Source organism: Pongo pygmaeus, chromosome 20 (genome assembly GCF_028885625.2).
Source record: "Pongo pygmaeus isolate AG05252 chromosome 20, NHGRI_mPonPyg2-v2.0_pri, whole genome shotgun sequence".
NCBI classification, from domain to species: Eukaryota; Metazoa; Chordata; class Mammalia; order Primates; family Hominidae; genus Pongo; species Pongo pygmaeus.
In genome coordinates this window covers 50,821,766-50,840,153 of record NC_072393.2, presented here as the reverse complement: position 1 = coordinate 50,840,153, position 18,388 = coordinate 50,821,766, and the positions used below count along the sequence as shown (strand labels likewise).

Sequence of the window (18,388 nt, the reverse complement as noted above, 5' to 3'; positions counted from 1 at the left end):
CCACATCCAACCTCAATACTTTTTTTTTTTTTTTTAAGACCGAGTCTTGCTATGTCACCCAGACTGGAGTGCAGTGGTGGCACAATCTCGGCTCACTGCAACCTCTGCCTCCTGGGTTCAAGCGATTCTCCTGACTCAGCCTCCTGCGTAGCTGGGATTATAGGCACGGGCCACCACACCCGGCTAATTTTTTATTTTTCGTAGAGACAGGGTTTCACCATGTTGGCCAGGCAGGTCTTGAACTCCTGACCTCAGGCGATCTGCCCATCTCAGCCTTCCAAAGTGCTAGGATTACAGGGGTGGGCCACTGAGCCCAGCCAATACTTATTTTTTTGTTTTTTCCAAGAATGCCTGGTTGCCTGCCACATCCTCAGCACACAGAAAAGCATCTGGCACACGGTAGGTGCTTAATGAACATTTGCTGATGGATGGAAACCCACAGAGAACATGAACCTCACAGCTGAAGCCAAGAGAGAAACTGACCCGCAAGGGGATGCTCCCACACCGCAGCCCTCCCACCTCCTTGCCTCCCGCCCTTACCCTGCTCACCTATGACTCTGAGCCAGGTCATCCCTCGGACGGACCCCTTGGGGAAGGTGGCAAACTCGCAAGTGTAGTTGCCCTCATCCTCCACTGTGAGCCCATGGAGGGCCAGCGTGGCGTCCTGGAGCTCTGCCTCTGTGTCTTGCCCAGTGCTCTGCTTGGCGGAGACGAAGGACAGCCGCTCGCTGCCGGGCTTCGGGCTGGGGAAGCTGGGACCCATCTTAGGGTGGAAGGCGGCCACATTCTGGTGGTTCGCAGGTGCATCTGGGCGCTGCCAGGTCACCAGGGAGATGTACAGTCCAGGAACAGGTGGCAGCAGGTGGCACGGCAGCTCCACGGTGCCCCCGAGCTGGCCTCGCACCTCGGGTAGCACTTGAACTTGCACATCCTGGGCTCCTGGGCAGAGAGGACAGAGAGTGAAGTAGTCGGGTGGGGGAGGGACCCGGACACCTCCAGGCAGGGCCGCCACGAAGGGGGCCCCACGGGAAATGCAGGCTCCACATGCAATGTAGGCAGCTTCGCAGCATCCTGATTCTGAAAAAGCCACCTGGAAAAGACATTTTAGGGAAGACTAAAATGACTATTCTATTATGTTACTATAACATGTACTATGAGTTCATATTACATATGATTTTGGAATTGCTGTTCATGTTCCTAGGTGTGATAATTAAATTGTGGCTGTGCACACTATTTTTCCCAGAAGATAGGAAGTCGCAATGTCATGATTTCAAGTTACTCCTAAATGGTTCAGCAAAAACCAAAATATGTCACCCATTGTCAAGTGGGTCTAGGTGGGGAGGGTGAGGGAGGTTCCAGGCCATTCTTCTTTTTTTTTTTTTTTTGAGACAGAGTCTTGCTCTGTCTCTCGGCTCACTGCAAGCTCCGCCTCCCGGGTTCACGCCATTCTCCTGCCTCAGCCTCCTGAGTAGCTGGGACTACAGGTGCCTGCCACCATGCCTGGCTAATTTTTTTCTTTTTTGTATTTTTAGTAGGGACGGGGTTTCACCGTGTTAGCCAGGATGGTCTCAATCTCCTGACCTCATGATCCGCTTGCCTCAGCCTCCCAAAGGGCTGGGATTACAGGCGCGAGCCACCGCGCCAGGCCACCAGGCCATTCTTCTTACCTATACTTGTATGTTTAAAAGTTGACATGATGACCAGAGTTGTGGCTCAAGACTTCAATCTCAGCACTTTGGGAGGCCAAGGTGGGAAGAGTGCTTGAGCCTAGGAGTTCAAGAACAGCCTGGGCAACAGAGTGAGACCCTGCCTTTAAAATTAAAAAAGAAAATAAAAAAAAAAGTTTTCTTTTCTTTAAACTACATTTTTTTTCCTCAGACAGGGCCTCACTTTCACCCAGGCTAGAGTGCAGTGGGCCACCCATCTCACTGCAGCCTCAACCTCCCAGGTTCAAGCTGGGACTACCGGCATGCACCACCACACCTGGCTAATTTGTATTTTTTTTTGTTTGTTTTGGTAGAGACAACGTCTCGCTATGTTGCCCAGGCTGGTCTTGAACTCCTGGACTCAAGTGATCCTCCCACCTCAGCCTCCCAAAGTGCTGGGATTATAGGCGTGAGCCACTGCACCCGGCCCACCCCAAACTTTTCATAAGATTTTTTTTTTGGGGGGAATCCTCTGAAAATAAATCAATAAAAAATAACTTTCATAAAATACATTTTAAAACATTTAAAGGCTGAGTATAGTCTTCATCCCCCCCTCAGTAATATACTTTCTCTCACCTTCCTATGAAACCTATAGCCCTCCCTACATAGTATTTTTTCCCAAGTTTCTTTTCTTTTTTTTTTTGAGACCGAGTCTCGCTCTGTTGCCCAGGCTGGGGTGCAGTGGAGCAATCTTGGTCACTGCAACCTCCACCCCCAGTTCAAGGGATTCTTGTGCCTCAGCCTCCTGAGTAGCTGGGATTACAGGCGCCTGCCACCATGCCTGGCTAATTTTTGTATTTTTAGTAGAGATGGGGTTTCACCATGTTGGCCAGGCTGGTCTTGAACTCCTGACCTCAGGTGATCAGCCCCCCGCACCTTGGCCCTAAGTTTCTATTTTTTTATTAAAATAAAAATTTTAAAATTATTATATTTTTAGCAGGTGCAAGTGCCGGTTTCTTACATACATATATTGCGTAGAGGTGAAGTCTGGGCTTTTAGCGTATCTATCACCTGAATAGCAAACAGTGTACCCAACAGTTAATTTTTCTTTTTCTTTTTTGAGACAGGGTCTCACTCTGTCTTCCAGGCTGAAGTGCAGTGGCACAATCTTGGCTCACTGCAACTTGAGTGGCTGGGACTGCAGGCGTGCGCCACCAGTGCCCGGCTAATTTTTGTTTTTGTAGAGACAGGGTTTTGCCATGTTGCCCAGGCTGGTCTCAAACTCCTGAACTCAAAGTGAGCAGCCCGCCTCAGCCTCCCAAAGTGCTGGGATTATAGGCATGCACCAATGCACCTGGCTTCCAACAGTCAATTTTTCTTTTTTTTGAGATGGAGTCTCGCGCTGTTGCCCAGGCTGGAGTGCAGTGGTGTGATCTCGGCTCACTGCAACCTCCACCTCCCAACTTCAAGCGATTCTCCTGCCTCAGCCTCCCAAGTTGCTGGGATTACAGGCGCACGCTACCACGCCCGGCTAATTTTTTTTTTTTTTGTATTTTTAGTAGAGATGGGGTTTCACCGTGTTAGCCAGGATGGTCTCAATCTCCTGACCTCGTGATCTGCCACCTCAGGCTCCCAAAGTGCTGGGATTACAGGCGTGAGCCACCGTGCCCAGCCAATTTTTTAATATTTTTAATAGAGATGGGGTTTCACTATATTGGCCAGGCTGGCCTCGAACGTCTGACCTCGTGATCCACCTGCGTTGGCATCCCAAAGTGCTGGGATTATAGGCGTGCGCCACTGTGCCCAGCCTCCAACAGTTAATTTTTCGATCCTCACCCCTTTCCCTCCCTCCCACCTTTTGTAGTCTCCACTGTCCATTATTCCAATCTTTGTGTATCTGCTGTTTAGATTCCACTTATAAGTGAGAACATGTGGTATTTGACTTTCTATTTTACTCAGGATAATGGCCTCCAGTTCCATCCGTGCTGGTGCAAATGACATGATCCCATCCTTTTTTATGGCTTTGTAGTATTCCATGGTAGATATACACCACATTTTCTTTCTTTCTTTTTTTTTTTTATTGTAAGTTCCAGGATACATGTGCAGGTTTCTTTTTTCTTTTTCTTTTTTTTTTGGGGGGGGCGGAGTCTCACTCTTTTGCCCAGGCCGGAGTGCAGTGGCGCCATCTCGGCTCACTGCAAGCTTCGCCTCCTGGGTTCACGCCATTCTCCTGCCTCAGCCTCCCTAGTAGTTGAGACTACAGGTGCCTGCCACCACACACAGCTAATTTTTTTGTATTTTTAGCAGAGACGGGGTTTCACCGTGTTACCCAGGATGGTCTCCATCTCCTGACCTTGTGATCCGCCGTCTCGGCCTCTCAAAGTGCTGGGAGTACAGGCGTGAGCCACAGCGCCCGGCCTGTATGTTTTCTTTATCCAGTCTATCCATGATGGGCATCTGGATTGAGTCCATGTCTTTAGTATTGTGAACAGTCCTGCAATGAACATACGCATGCATGTATCTTTGTAATAGAATGATTTATATTCTTTTGGGTATACACCCAGTAATGGGATTGCTGGGTCAAATGGTATTTCTGGTTCTAGATCTTTGAGGAATCGCCATACTGTCTTCATAATAGTTCAACTAATTTACATTCCCACCAACAGTGTAAAAGCATTCCTATTTCTCCACAACTTGCCTGCATCTGTTGTTTCTTGACTTTCTGATAATGGCCATTCTGACTGGTGTGAGATGGTATCTCATTGTTGTTTTGATTTGCATTTCTCAACGATCAGTGATGTTGAGCATTTTTTTCATGTTTGTTGGCTGCGTGAATGTCTTATTTTGAGAAGTGTCTGTTCATGTCCTTTGCCCACCTTTTTAGGTTTTTCTTTTCTTGTAAATTTGTTTAAATTCCTTGTAGGTTCTGGATGTTAGACCTTTGTCAGATGGATAGATTGCAAAAATGTTCTCCCACTCTGTAGGTTGTCTGTTCACTCTGAGGATAGTTTCTTTTGCTGTGCAGAAGCTCTTTAGTTTAATTAGATCCCATTTGTCAATGTTTGCTTTTGCTGCACTGCTTTTGGCAATTTCGTCATGAAATCTTTGTAGATATAGACCGCATTTTCTTTATCCAATCCTCCATTCATCGATGGACACTTAAGTTGATTCCGTATCTTTGCTGTTGTGAATAGTGCTGCAATAAACATACAAGCACAGGTGTCTTTTTGATATAATGATGTCTTTTCCTTTGGGAGGATACTCAGTGGAATCCTGGACCGAATGGTAGTTCTATTTTTAGTTCTTTGAGAAATCTCCATGCTGTTTGCCATGGAGGCTGTACTAATTTACATTCCCATCAACAATGGGTAAGCGGTCCCTTTACTCCAAATCCTTGCCAGCATCTGTTTTTTTAGACTTTTTAGTAACAGACATTCTGACTGAGGTGAGATGGCACCTCATTGTGGTTTAAATTTGCATTTCTCTGATGATTAATGATGTTGAGCATTTTTTCATATGTTTGTTGGCTGCCTGTATGTCTTCTTTAGAAAAATGTCTCTTCGGGTCCTTTGCTCATTTTTTAAGTAGTTTTTTTTTTTTTTTTTTTTTTTTAACAGCTTTATCGAGATATAAATTCTTACACTACACAATTCTCCCATTTAAAGTATACAATTAAGGCTGGGTGCAGTGGCTCACACCTGTAATTCCAGCACTTTGGGAGACCGAGGCGGGTGGGCCACTTGAGGTCAGGAGTTTGAGACCAGCCTGGCCAACACGGTGAAACCCTGTCTCTACTAAAAATATAAACATTAGCCGGACGTGTTCACTTGAACCCAGGAGGCGGAGGTTGCAGTGAGCCGAGATCGCGCCACTGCACTCCAGCTTGGGTGATAAAGTGAGACTCTGTCTCGAAAAAACAAAAGAAAAGAAAAAACAGTATATATATGTGATTTTTTATAAAAAAAGTAAAATAAGTAAAAAATACAGTAGAATTCAGTGGCTTTAAGTATATTTGGAGTTTTACATCTGTTACTATAATCAGTTTTAGGGTATTATTTTTTGAGACAGGATCTCACTCTGTCCATGCTGGCGTGCAATGGCACGATTTCTGCTCACTGCAAACTCTGTCTCTGGGGTTGAAGTGATCCTCCCACCTCAGCCCCCCGAGTAGCTGAGACTTCAGGTGTGAGCCACCAAACCCGGCTAATTTTGTATTTTTTGTAGAGATGGGGATTCATCATGTTGCTTAGGCTCCTGAGCTCAAGCGATCCACCTGCCTCGGCCTCCCAAAGTGTTCAGATTAAGGGCATGAGCCACTGCGCCCAGCCTGGGCATTTTTATAATTCCCTAAGTAACCCCCTTACCCATTAAGCAGTCACTTCCCACTCCCCAAGCCATGATGCAACTTTCTGTCTCTGTTGATGTGCCTGTTCTGGACATTTCATGTAATAGACTGTGTAGCCTTTGTGTCTGGCTTCTTTCACTTGGCATCTTGTTTTCCAGGTTCATCCATCTGTAACACGTGTCGGCACTTCACTCTTCTTTAAGGCTGAATAATATTCCACTGCACGGACGGACCACATTTTGTTTATCCATTCAGCTGCTGATAGGCATTTAGGTTGTTTCGACTTTTTGGCTCTGATGAATAAAGCTGCTGGGATCATGCGAGTTTAAGTTTTTATGTGGACGCGTGTTTGCAGTTCTCAGCCAGCCTAAGTGGTTTCTCACCTTTTTTTTTTTTTGGAGATGGAGTCTTGCTCTGTCACCCAGGTTGGAGTGCAGTGGTGCTATCTCAACTCACTGCAACCTCCGCCTCCTGGGTTCAAGCAATTCTCCTGCCTCAGCCTCCTGAGTAGCTGGGATTACAGGTGCGAAACACTACGTCCGGCTAATTGTTGAATTTTTAGTAGAGACCAGATTTCACCATGTTGGTCAGGCTGGTCTCAAACTCCTGACCTCAGGTGATCCACCTGCCTTGGCCTCCCAAAGTGCTGGGATTACAGGTGTGAGCCACTGCGTGTGGCCCATATTTTCTCACTTTTAATATAAACAAGAACAAGAACAAATCTTCCTCTGCTGTGCACGGCGCTACAGCATGGCGACTGAGAGGCCCATAGTTCATGGGTTTGAATCCTGGCTCTGCGACCTTGTGCAGGTCACTTAACCTCTCTGTGCCTCAGTTTCCCCAGCTGTAAAGTGAGGTTAATAATAGTGCCTGCGTCCCAAGGGCTGTTTAAAGATTAAAGAATAGCTGTGGAACACTCAGCATAGGGCCCCAGGAACTGAGAGGTCAGTGCTTGCTAAGTAAACATAGGAAGCTCAGTTTAATTACAAGTGGCCTTGGCACTCAGCCCCCAGGCCAGGAAAGGCCCAGGGCACAAGCCTCATTTCGAGGGCCAACACCACTGCCCAGCTCTGTCTGATGGAGATGGGCCATGGAGGCGGTGCACAGGCCCTGGCGTCATACACACAGGAACCCCAGGGAACACCATCCTAATGAGTAACCCTTATGAGGGGTCCCCGGTGGAAGGCAGTCCCCTTGGGTGGGGACAGGCCGAGGATCTTTGGGTAAAAAGTCATCAGTAAATTATAGCAATACAAGAAGAGAAATTAAAAATAAAATAAGTCCAGGTGCAGTGGCTCACACCTGTAATCCCAGCACTTTGGGAGGCCGAGGCAGGAGGCTCACTTGGGGCCAGGAGTTCGAGACCAGACTGGCCAACATGGCAAAACCCCATCTCTACTAAAAATACAAAAATTTGCTGGGTGTGGTGGCAGGCACCTGTAATCCCAGCTACTCAGGAGGCTAAGGTGGGAGAATCGCTTGAACCCAGGAGGTGGAGGTTGCAGTGAGCTGAGATCATGCCACTGCACTCCAGCCTGGGTGACAGAGAAAGACTCGGTCTCGGGGGGGAAAAAAGAAAAGAAAGGAAAAAAATAGGCTGGGTGCTGCGGCTCATGCCTGTAATCCCAGCACTCTGGGAGGCCGAAGTGGGTGGAGGATCACTTGAGGCCAGGAGTTTGAGACCAGCCTGGGCAATATAGTGAGACTTCATCTCTTAAAAAAAAAAAAAAGGCCAGGTGCGATGGCTCACGCCTGTAATCCCAGCACTTTGGGAGGCCAAAGCAGGCAGCTCACCTGAGGCCAGGAGTTCGAGACCAGCCTGGCCAGCATGGCGAAATCCCATCTCTACTAAAAATATAAACATTAGCCGGGCATGGTGGCACGTGCCTGTAATCCCAGCTACTAGGAGGGCTGAGGCAGGAGGATTGCTTGAACCCGGGAGGTGGAGGTTGCAGCGAGCAGAGATTGTGCCACTACACTCCAGCCTGGGCAACAGAGTGAGACTCCGTCTCAAAAAAAAAAAAAAAAAAAAAAAATACCTGGGCAAGATGGCTAGGGCCTGTAGTCCCAGCTACTAGGGAGGCTGTCCAGGAGGATCACTCAAGGCCGGGAGCCCGAGAAACTGACGCTGCAGTGAGCCATGATCACACACTGCACTCCAGACTGAGTGACAGGGTGAGACCTTGTCTCAAAAAAAAAAAAAAGTCCACTTGTAATCACAGCTAGTCAAAGGGTTTATTCGGGGCAACTTGAATCCACACTCCCGGGCGGCCATCCTCAAGCTTTAGGCTTGAATAAACTCTATACTTAATCATATTTTCTGAATCTTGTTATTTAACGCTGACACCTTTTCTAGCTGGCAACCTTGTCTCCAAGCCCAACTTCCTCCATCTGTAAAATGGTGATGTTTCAGCCGCCCTGCAGGGTCCCTGTGCCAGTTCCATGGAAGGACTTGCTCATGGGGGATCTTCACGGGGCGTGGCCCAGGTGAACAGAGCAGCGGGGGTCAGCCGCCTGCTGCAGGCCAGATCTGACTGTGGTGCATGTTTGCTTTGGCCCACAGAGTGTTATTTCAGTTGGGAAGTAGCAGCCCACACAGAAGGCCTGGAGATTGCTGTCTAAAGCTCCAGACAGAAGTCCGGATATGTGGCTCCTGGGGGCAACAGCTGGGTGGGGCTGAGGAAGGACATCCCCCCTACCACAGGGCACACTCCCTTCCGGCTCCTCCAGATCCCCCAGGTTGCTGGGACTTATCACCCGCCTGGCCCCCAAAGGCACTAAGGTTGGGATCAGGGTGGTTAAGCGCTCTGGCCCCTTCCTAGCTGGGCAAAGGGGGAAAGCCACTCAGTGAGGGTCAAGGAAAGCCATTTGGGCCTGTGTGAACTGCAGAGACAGCAAAATAGGCTGGGGCCGAGGAAGTTAGTTTCCTCTTTGTGGCAAGTGGGAGCCGTTGCAGGTTCTTCAAATAGAGAATGACTTAACTTCATCCAAGGAGGCCTGAGGGGAAGGTGGTGGGCTGAGCAGAGATAGATGACCAGACAGCAAAATGACGCAAAAAGTTGGCAATGAAAAGAACAAGACGTTAAGACTGAGACTGAGTGTTGGGGAGGAGGGTAATAGGTCTTAGGATTTTATTTTTTTGAGACACATTCTCGCTGTATCACCCAGGCCAGAGTGCAGTGGTGCCATCTTGGCTCCCTGCAACCTCTGCCTCCTGGGTTCAAGCAATTCTGCCTCAACCTCCTGAGTAGCTGGGATTACAGGCATGTGTCACCACACTCAGCTAATTTTTGTATTTTGAGTAGAGACAGGGTTTCACCATCTTGGCCCGGGTGGCCTCGAACTCCCAACCTCAGGTGATCTGCCCACCTTAGCCTCCCAAAGCACGGGATTATAGGCATGAGCCACTGTGCCCCACCAGGATTTAAAGTTTTAAAATGGAAGGGATTTGGTAGTAGGGAGAGAGGGAGGGATCAGGAAAAGGCAGAACCTGGAAGAATCTGGCCGTTCTTTCACACCTTATAGGTTAAATCCAAAAAACAAATAGTTACTCAACAAACAGGTCCTGGGTGCTAGAGGGTCTGCCCTCTCCAGCCCTGAGGTTTGTCTGTGTTATTCCCCTGCTGTATCCCCAGCACCTACAACAGGGCCTAGCACGTAGTAGGTGCTCAATAAACACTGCCAAGTGAATGAATGTTGCTAAATGTGGATGCCGCAGAAGTAACAGGACAAATCAGGTGCTTGTTCTCCAGGGTTGACATCCGGATTGCAGGGGGTACAAATATTGCACAAATAATTATCACCAAGAATGACTGGAAGACGGAGTAGGGGTGGTATGGGAAGAAACTGAAGAGGCTTGACCTGTCTAAAGGAGGGATGGACAACGAACAAACGAAGAGCTTCCTGGAGGAGGTGACCTGAAAAGCTGAGCCCCAGGTCCCTGGAGCCCCACACCCCTCACCCCCTCCAAGTCCCTGGGTCTCTGGGACTCAGAGTTCTTTTTTTTTTTTGAGACAGATTCTCGCTCTTTCGCCCAGGCTGGAGTGCAGTGCCACTATCTCAGCTCACTGCAACCTCTGCCTCCTGGGTTCATGCCATTTTCCCATTCTCCTGCCTCAGCCTCCCGAGTAGCTGGGACTACAGGCGCCCGCCACCACGCCCTGCTAATTTTTTGTATTTTTAGTAGAGATGCGGTTTCACCGTGTTAGCCAGGATGGTCTTGATCTCCTGACCTCGTGATCTGCCCGCCTTGGCCTCCCAAAGTGCTGAGATTACAGGCGTGAGCCACTGCGCCAGGCCGACTGAGAGTTTTTTTTTTTTTTTTTTTGAGACGGAGTCTTGCTCTGTCGCCCAGGCTGGAGTGCAGCAGCGCAATCTCGGCTCACTGCAAGCTCCGCCTCCTGGGTTCACTCCATTCTCCTGCCTCAGCCTCCCGAGTAGCTGGGACTACAGGTGCCCGCCACGACGCCTGGCTAATTTTTTTAGTAGAGATGAGGTTTCACCATGTTAACCAGGATGGTCTCGATCTCCTGACCTCGTGATCCGCCCGCCTCGGCCTCCCAAAGTGCTGGGATTACAGGCATCAGCCATCGTGCCCGGCGACTCAGAGTTCTTTAAAAAAAAATTTTTTTGAGGTGGAGTCTCACTCTGTTGCTGGGGCTGGAGGGCAGTGGCGCAATCTGGGCTCACTACAGCCTCTGCCTCCCCAGCTCAAGTGATTCTCTTGTCTCAGCCTCCCAAGTAGCTGGGATTACAGGCATGCACCACCACACCCAGCTAATTTTTGTGATTTTAGTAGAGATGGGGTTTCGCCATGTCAGCCAGGCTACTCTCGGACTCCTGACCTCAAATGATCCACCCGCCTCGGCCTCCCAAAGTGTTGGGATTATTGGCATGAGCCACCGCACCTGGCCAGATTCAGAGTTCTTGACCTAAGGAGCAGTCCTGTGGCTTCCAGGGGCCCAGATCTTCCTTCTAAGGGAGGCTCCCCGCCAATCCTCCATTTAGGATGGCATCTGAGCACTACTGGATTTGGAGGATTAAAACAAAAAAACCGACTTTAGGCTGGGGGCGGTGGCTCACGCCTGTAATCCCAGAACTTTGGGAGACCAAGGTGGGTGGATCACTTGAGGCCAGGCGTTCGAGACCAGCCTGGCCGACACAGTGAAACCCTGTCTCTACTAAATATACAAAAATTAGCTGCATGCCTGTAATTCCAGCTACTTTAGGGAAAGTCGCTTGAACTCAGGAGGTGGAGGTTGCAGTGAGCTGAGATTGCGCCACTGCACTCCAGCCTGGGTGACAGTGAGGACTTGGTCTCAAACAAGCCCACCACTTTTAGCTTCTTGGGGGGCACACTCCTCGGGGGGTTCTTTTACCCCGAGATACTCCACCTCAGCTGCCACCTCCTCTCCCCTCCCTGGCTGGCTGCTCTTCCGCCCTTTTGCCCTGTTATGTTCTCTGTCTGCATAGTGCTTCTCACCATCTCACACACTAGATATGTCATATCCTCCTGGAAACTGACTGGCAGCACCACGAGGGTGGGGATCTTCTGTCTGTTTTGCTCACACCTGTACCCTCAGTATCTGCAAGAGAGATTGGTACCTAGTAGATGCTCAGTACTTGCTGAATAATGAATGAATGAGGTTCTAAAATCCCTGGGTGCAATGGCTCACGCCTGTAATTCCAACACTTTGGGAGGCCGAGGTGGGCGGATCACGAGGTCAGGAGTTTGAGACCAGCCTGGCCAACATGGTGAAACCCCGTCTCTACTAAAAATACAAAAATTAGCCAGGCGTGGTGGCGGGGCCCTGTAATCCCAGCTATTCGGGAGGCTGAGGCAGGAGAATCACTTGAACCTAGCAGGCGGAGGTTGTAGTGAGCTGAGATTGCAGCACTGCACTCCAGCCTGGGGGACAGAGTGAGACTCCGTCTCAAAAAAAAAAAAAAAGGGCCAGCTGTGGTGGCTCACGCCTGTAATCCCAGCACTTTGGGAGGCCGAGGCAGGCAGATCACGAGGTCAGGAGATCGAGACCATCCTGGCTAACACGGTGAAACCTCGTCTCTACTAAAAATACAAAAAATTAGCTGGGCGTGATGGCGGGCGCCTGTAGTCCCAGCTACTCAGGAGGCTGAGGCAGGAGAATGGTGTGAACCTGGGAGGTGGAGCTTGCAGTGAGCTGAGATCGCGCTACTGCACTGCAGCCGGGGGGAAAGAGCGAGACTCCGTCTCAAAAAAAAAAAAAAAATCCTATTGCTATAAGTTCCCCATTCTGAATTTCTAATTCCAAATGAATGAATAGGATAGTTCAGGCCCTGTGGGGTTAACATTCCTTTTTTTTTTCTGAGATAGGATCTCACTCCGTTGCTCAGGGTGGAGTGCAGGATCCCAGCTTGCCGCAGCCTCAACCTCCCGGGTTCAAGCAATCCTACCACCTCAGCCTTCTCAGTAGTTGGGACTACAGGCGGGCACCACTATACTTGACTAATTAAAAAATTTTTTTTCTTGTAGAGAAGGGGTCTCACTGTTTGTTGCCCAGGCTGTTCTCAAACTCCTGAACTGAAGCAATCCTCTTGCCTTGGCCTCCCAAAGTGCTTGGATTACAGGTGTGAGCCACCGCGTCCTGCCTACAGTCCATTTTTAAGGCATTTTCACCTCTTTCTCTCTCACCTCATAAGCAATCTATCAGGAAACCCTGTCACCTCCTTCTTTGACATTTATCTAGTTAGACCACTTCTGACGCCTCCCCAGTCCCTGCCCTGGTCTAATCCACTGCCACTTCCCACCTGGAGGACTGCAGCTGTCCTTGTGGTCTGTTCCTATGCACAGCCAGAAGGATCCTGCTAGAAACTGCAGAACACGCCCTCCTCTGCACAGAGCCCTCAGGAAACAAGCTCAAGTCTTTTCTGTTTTTTTGTTTTGTTTTGTTTGTTTTTTTTTTGAGACGGAGTCTTGCTCTGTCTCGGGCTCCTGCCTCAGCCTCCTGAGTAGCTGGGATTACAGGTGCCTGCTACCATGTCTCAAAAAAAAAAAGAAAAAGAAAAAACCCTCACAGGCCAGGTGCGGTGGCTCACCTGAGCTCAGGAGACCAGCCTGGGCAACACGGTGAAAGCCTGTCTCTACTAAAAATATAAAAATTAGCTGGGGATGGTGGCACCCACCTGTAATCCCCAGTACTTGGGAGGCTGAGGCACGAGAATTGCTTGAACCCGGGAGGCGGAGGTTGCAGTGAGCTGAGATCACGCCACTATACCAGCTTGGACGACAGAGTGAGAGAGTGAGACACTGTTGACAGCTTGGGCAACAGAGTGAGACTCTTGTCTCAAAAAAAGAAAAAAAAAAAGAAAAAAGAAAGAGCCCTCAGTGGGGCAGGGGTCTGGGGGGAGAGGCACCAGGATCAGGGTCGGGGCTGTGGGGACGGAGGAGGGCGAGATTGGAAACACACTCAGAACTTGGAATGGGAAAGCAGGACCAGCGGTGGGGGTGACAGGGAGAAGCTGGGAAGGTTGGGACTTGGAGACTGACAGGGCTGCGGAGGTAAGGGGGACAGGGGTGAGGGCCGCTGCCCAGACGCTCTGCATGTCAGGTGGAGGCAAGGGAGATACAGCCAGGAGGTTGGCCAGCCTGGAGTGAGCCCCCATCATCCAGCACACTGCTAGGCAGGGGCTGTGCCATGAACTTGGCCAGGACATGGCCAGCACCATAGCTGGGGGACTGTGGCCATGGGAACACCAGCCTCCCTCAGTGTCACTGGGCAAGCCAGACTGGTGACAGCTTCATGAAGTGTGAGCTGGGTCCCCAGACACACTTCCTCTCCCTGTGGACTGCACCTGCTGGCTTCTTGTGGTGGCAGAGTGGAGGCTGCCCAGGGCGTAGTGGGACCCCATGGGAGAACTACGGGGACAGACACAGCTTGAGACCCCGAGATCCAGGGATGGGTAGGCCAAGGCAGCGAGGAGGGTGCAGAGTGACCCATGGAACCCTGGAGGAGAGGTTGGGGGCTTGGACTCCTGGGTCTGAGAAAGGAGGAGGCTGGGGGCCTGGATTCCTGGGTCTGAGGGAGGAGGAGCTGGAGGCCTAGACTCCCGGGTCTGAGGGAGGAAGAGCAGGGGTCCTGGGCTCCTGGGTCTGAGGCAGGAAGGATGGGGGCCTGGACTCCTGGGTCTGAGGGAGGAAGTGCTGGTGGCCTGGACTCCTGGGTCTGAGACAGGAGGGATGGGGGCCTGAACTCCCGGGTCTGAGGGATTAGGGATGGGGGCCTGGACTCCTGGATCTGAGGGAAGAGGGCTGGGGCCTGGACTCCTGGGTCTGAGGGAGGAGAGGCTGGGGCCTGGGCTCCTGGGTCTGAGGGAGGCGGGGCCTGAAGCTGGACACCTGGGTCTATGGGAGGAGGAGCTGGGCTCGTGGACTCCTGCCTGGCTGGCTCCCCAGGGCCTGGCTTCTCCCGCAGATCTATAAAGCACAGCGACCCACCCTCCCATGGCAAGGCACGTCGGGACTAGAGAAGGCCCTTGAAGGCCAGAGGCTTTGAGTACTGGCCTCAGCTGCTGCCTCAGTCACCTTGTTAGTTAATTAATTGTATTAATCACAGTGCCCACCCCCCACAGCGAAAATCCAGGAGCTGGTTCGGTGTGAGTAGCGGCTGCAGCAGCCAGGATGTAGGGCTGTCTGTCTGCGCCTGGATTTCTGCACCTGCCCCCTGGCCTCCTCTAATCCGTGTGTTTTGTTTTGTTTTTTTTTGAGATAGGATCTTGCTTTGTTGCCCAGGGTGGAGTACAGTGGTGTGATCTCAGCTCACTGCAGCCTCAACCTTCCTAGCTCATGCGATCCTCCTACTTCAGCCTTCCAAGTAGCTGGGACTATAGGCGCACACCACCACCTTTGGCTAATTTTTAAATTTTTTGCAGAGACAGGGTTTCGCCGTGTTGCCCAGGCTGGTCACGAACTCCTGAGCTCAAGTGATACACCTGCCTGGACCTCCCAGAGTGCCAGGATTATCGGCGTGAGCCACCGCGCCCGGCTTCTTGAAAGTCTTTTAATTGTCTCCCTGCTGTCTCTTAGCGTCTCTTATCTGTGTCTTCCAGGGCCTCTTCTATCTCTCTCTGTGTCTAGTTCTTAGGGTCCCTGTCCCTCTGTGTCTCCAATTCCCAGGGTCTCTGTTACTCTTTTCTCTTTTGAGACAGGGTCTTGCTCTGTGGCCCAGGCTGGAGTGCAGTAGTGCAATCAGGGCTCACTGCAGCCTTGAACTCAGTTCAAGCGATTCTCCTGCGTCAGCCTCCCAAAGTGCTGGAATTACCAGTATGAGCCAATGTGCCTGGCCTCGGTCACTCTTATCTGTGTCTCCCAGAGTCTCTGGTCTCTGCTCTGTGCCTCTTATATTCTCTGTCTCTTTGTAATGTCTTTATTGAGACATTATTCCCATACCATACAATCTACCCATTTAAAGTGTACAGTTCAGTGGCTTTTGTATATTCAGAGTTGGCCATCCATCACCCGAGCAATTATAGAACATTTTCATTAGCCTGAGAAGATACTCTGTCCCCGTTAGTCACTCTCTTCCTCTTTCCCCTGTATGTCTGACATCTCCGGTCTCTTTCTCCATCTGGGTCTCCCTGTGTCTGGAACCTGGCTCTCTGCCTCGATTCCTGGGGTTCTCTCTCCAGCCTTCCGGTCTACATCTCTAAGGGTGTCTGTTTCTATCTCTGACTGTGGAGTCTCCCTGCCTCCTGGGTCTCCAGTGCACTGTCTCCCCATATCTCTGACACACCTTCTCACAGTCTGGCCCATCTTGCTGGGTCCCCTCTTCTCCTCCCCGTCCCGCTTCATTTGTCAGCACTGCTGGGACATTAAAAATGTAACAGCATCCCAGGCAGGGGCGGGGGAGCTGGCCCATGTGCCCAGCTCCCTGTCCCTTCTGTGTTCGTCACTCCCTGTGGCCCCCACATGTCGCTGGCCTTGAGGCCCCCTGTACCCTGACCTCCGTGGGTCACGGCACCTCTGCTGTCCCACAGCTGGAGTCTTTGGGGCTCCCTGCCTGTCACCAAACCCCTTTCCTTTTCCTGTCCCTGCTTTCATCGGGTATCTATGTCTAGCTCCCTTCCCCCACCCTCCTCCGTCCCATTCCAGTGTCTTTCAGCCTCATCCCTGTGACGGTATTTCACTCCCCCCACCCTGTGCCGGCATTTCACTCCCCTTCCATCCTCTGATTCGATTCCTAGACGTGTCTCTGACCCCATTCCTAAATCTGTGTCTGACCGCTTCCCTCTATTGGCCTCTGTATCCATCCTTGTAGCTCCAGCCTCTCTATATACCCACCCCCCAACTTCTCCTCTGCCCAGTCCCCCTTCCCTAATGAGAGGAGACAGCCAGGCTGTGGTCCCTCTGCTCCCCTCCCCCTCCACTACGTGGGGCTGCCTGGCGGACATGGACACATGGATAGGCAGGGAAGAAAGCTGGGGGAGGGGACCCGGCCCAGCTGGGGGCCCAGGTGGTGCACCCGCATTCCCTGAGGAGGCCAAGCGGGGGAGGCAGTGGAGCTAGACAGGTATACAGAGAAAGACGGAGAGGAGAGAGAGAGATGGTGAGAGGGGAAGAGAGAAAGAGCTTGGAGAGGGATGGAGAGAGAAAGGGTGAGAAACGAAGAGAGATGAAGAGGGGGAAAGAAAGTGAGGGAAGGAGGAAAACAGGGAGGGGGAGGGGAGAGAGAGAGAGAGGGAGAGCGAGCACATGCCAGCCAGCCAGCCCTCGGAGAGCAGAGGCGAAGGATTGGGGTGGGGGGTGGTCAAGAAAGGGGCCGACAGCTCCTTCTCCAGGTGCTAGGAGCTTTCACAGGGAATCAGTGGGGCCTCGGAGCCTTCCGGATGGTCTGCAGGGAAAGGATTGTTATCTCAGTTTTTTTACGAGGGAGGAAATGGAAACTCAGAGGTACTTCCTGGAGCCCACCCGGTGCGGGGCTCTGAAGAACCGGAGCCCGGCTTCCCCGGGACCTGCTGTGAGACCTTGAGAAGGCTGCTTGCCTTTGCTGAGCCTGTTTCCTCATCTGTAAGATGGAAACAGAAACAGGACCTGTTTCCCAGGGCAAGCCGGAGCCTTCGGTGAGATCATGCACCAAGCTAACAGTAGGTTCAGGGTCTGGTGGGTTTGGAGAATTCACCCAGAGTTGCCAGTTCTGATCTCATCTGCCTATTTCTGCCTGAAGGGAGAGGCTGGGGATGGAAGGGGAGTTCCCAGCTCTGGGTCAAACCTGGGAGGCCAGAGAGGTGGCCCGGGTTCCCCCAAGATCCTCCTGAGCTCTTTTCTGCGCAAACCCTCGGGAAACTCTAGCATCCCAGAGTTTGTCGCTGGGAATACAAAACCGGGTCACCTGCAAGGGGCGGGGCCAGCGCCTCTTTCAAGGGTTCCCTCTCAGCCCCTCCCTCCCCAGGGGGGCCGCTCTCCTCCCCTACTGGGGTGGATGGAAGGACGCCAGGGGGTCCAAGGCATAGCAATGGGAGGGACGGGGGATAAGGGCGGCGGCTCCACTCGTGGCTCTGAGGACAAAGGCGCTACCAGAGGATAGATAAGGTCCCGAAACCGGGGAGTCCGGAACCCGGAGCCAGGAGCGCCCGCCCCGCCCCTCCCTGGCTCGGCGAGAGTGAAACCAGGAAAACTTCCCCGGCGACGTCTCCGTCGCCCCCGACCATTCACAGGGAAAGGGAGGAGTCTCCCAGCCTCTGGGACTCGGGGCCTCCCGTTCTATCTGGGACTCAGGCGACTGAGAGTCCAGCCTCAAGACAGAGCCTTCGACCCTTGATCATATCTGGAGCCCAAGAGACGGGGCCCGTTGCTCGCACTTCTATTTGGATCTCAGAAGACGTTCCTCTGCCTACAATTAAGTCTGAAGCCCACGAGATCGAGTCTCCTGTCCCCCGGTTCTGCCGGGAACCCTGAAAACGAAGCCCCCTGCCCACAATTAAATCCAGAAGCTACAAGTTTGATCCTCTCTCGCCCCCAGTTTTACCTAGATCCCAGTTAGACGTAGCGCTTAGCCTCCATTCTACCAGGGACCTAGAAGATGGAGCCCCCGGCCTCTAATTTTTCTGGAGTCCACGGAGTCAGAGCCCCCAACTCCCTGAGGTTCGGGGTTGGAGCTCCGAGCTCAGGCCCTTCCCCCTAAGTCGCCAGAACTCTTATCCTTCGCCCTCCAAGGGACCCGAATCAGGTCCCCTTGTCCTCAGTTCTCTCAGGGCCTCAGACGCCCAAGCCGGGAAGAAGGAAAAATGGGGGAGGGAGGTGGTCTCGCCTCTTCCTCGAGACCTTACTGCGGTAGGTGGGGGGAACATTCCCCACATTCCTGAGAGGGGTAGAGGAGACAGAGACCCAGATCCGGGTGAACTGCTCGGCGCGGGGTGGGGAGGG

General features: G+C 51.7%; 1 protein-coding gene across 2 annotated transcripts in view; it reads right to left on the bottom strand.

Moving 5' to 3' along the window:
* NECTIN2 (nectin cell adhesion molecule 2) overlaps positions 1–18,388 on the bottom strand; it is a 42,045-nt gene that overhangs the window by 22,960 nt on the left and 697 nt on the right. For both annotated transcript variants that reach the window (XM_054463627.2, XM_054463628.2), the window contains exon 2: positions 550–939. In XM_054463627.2, coding sequence (XP_054319602.2) covers positions 550–939 — 390 coding nt within the window. The remainder of the gene's footprint in view (positions 1–549; positions 940–18,388) is intronic.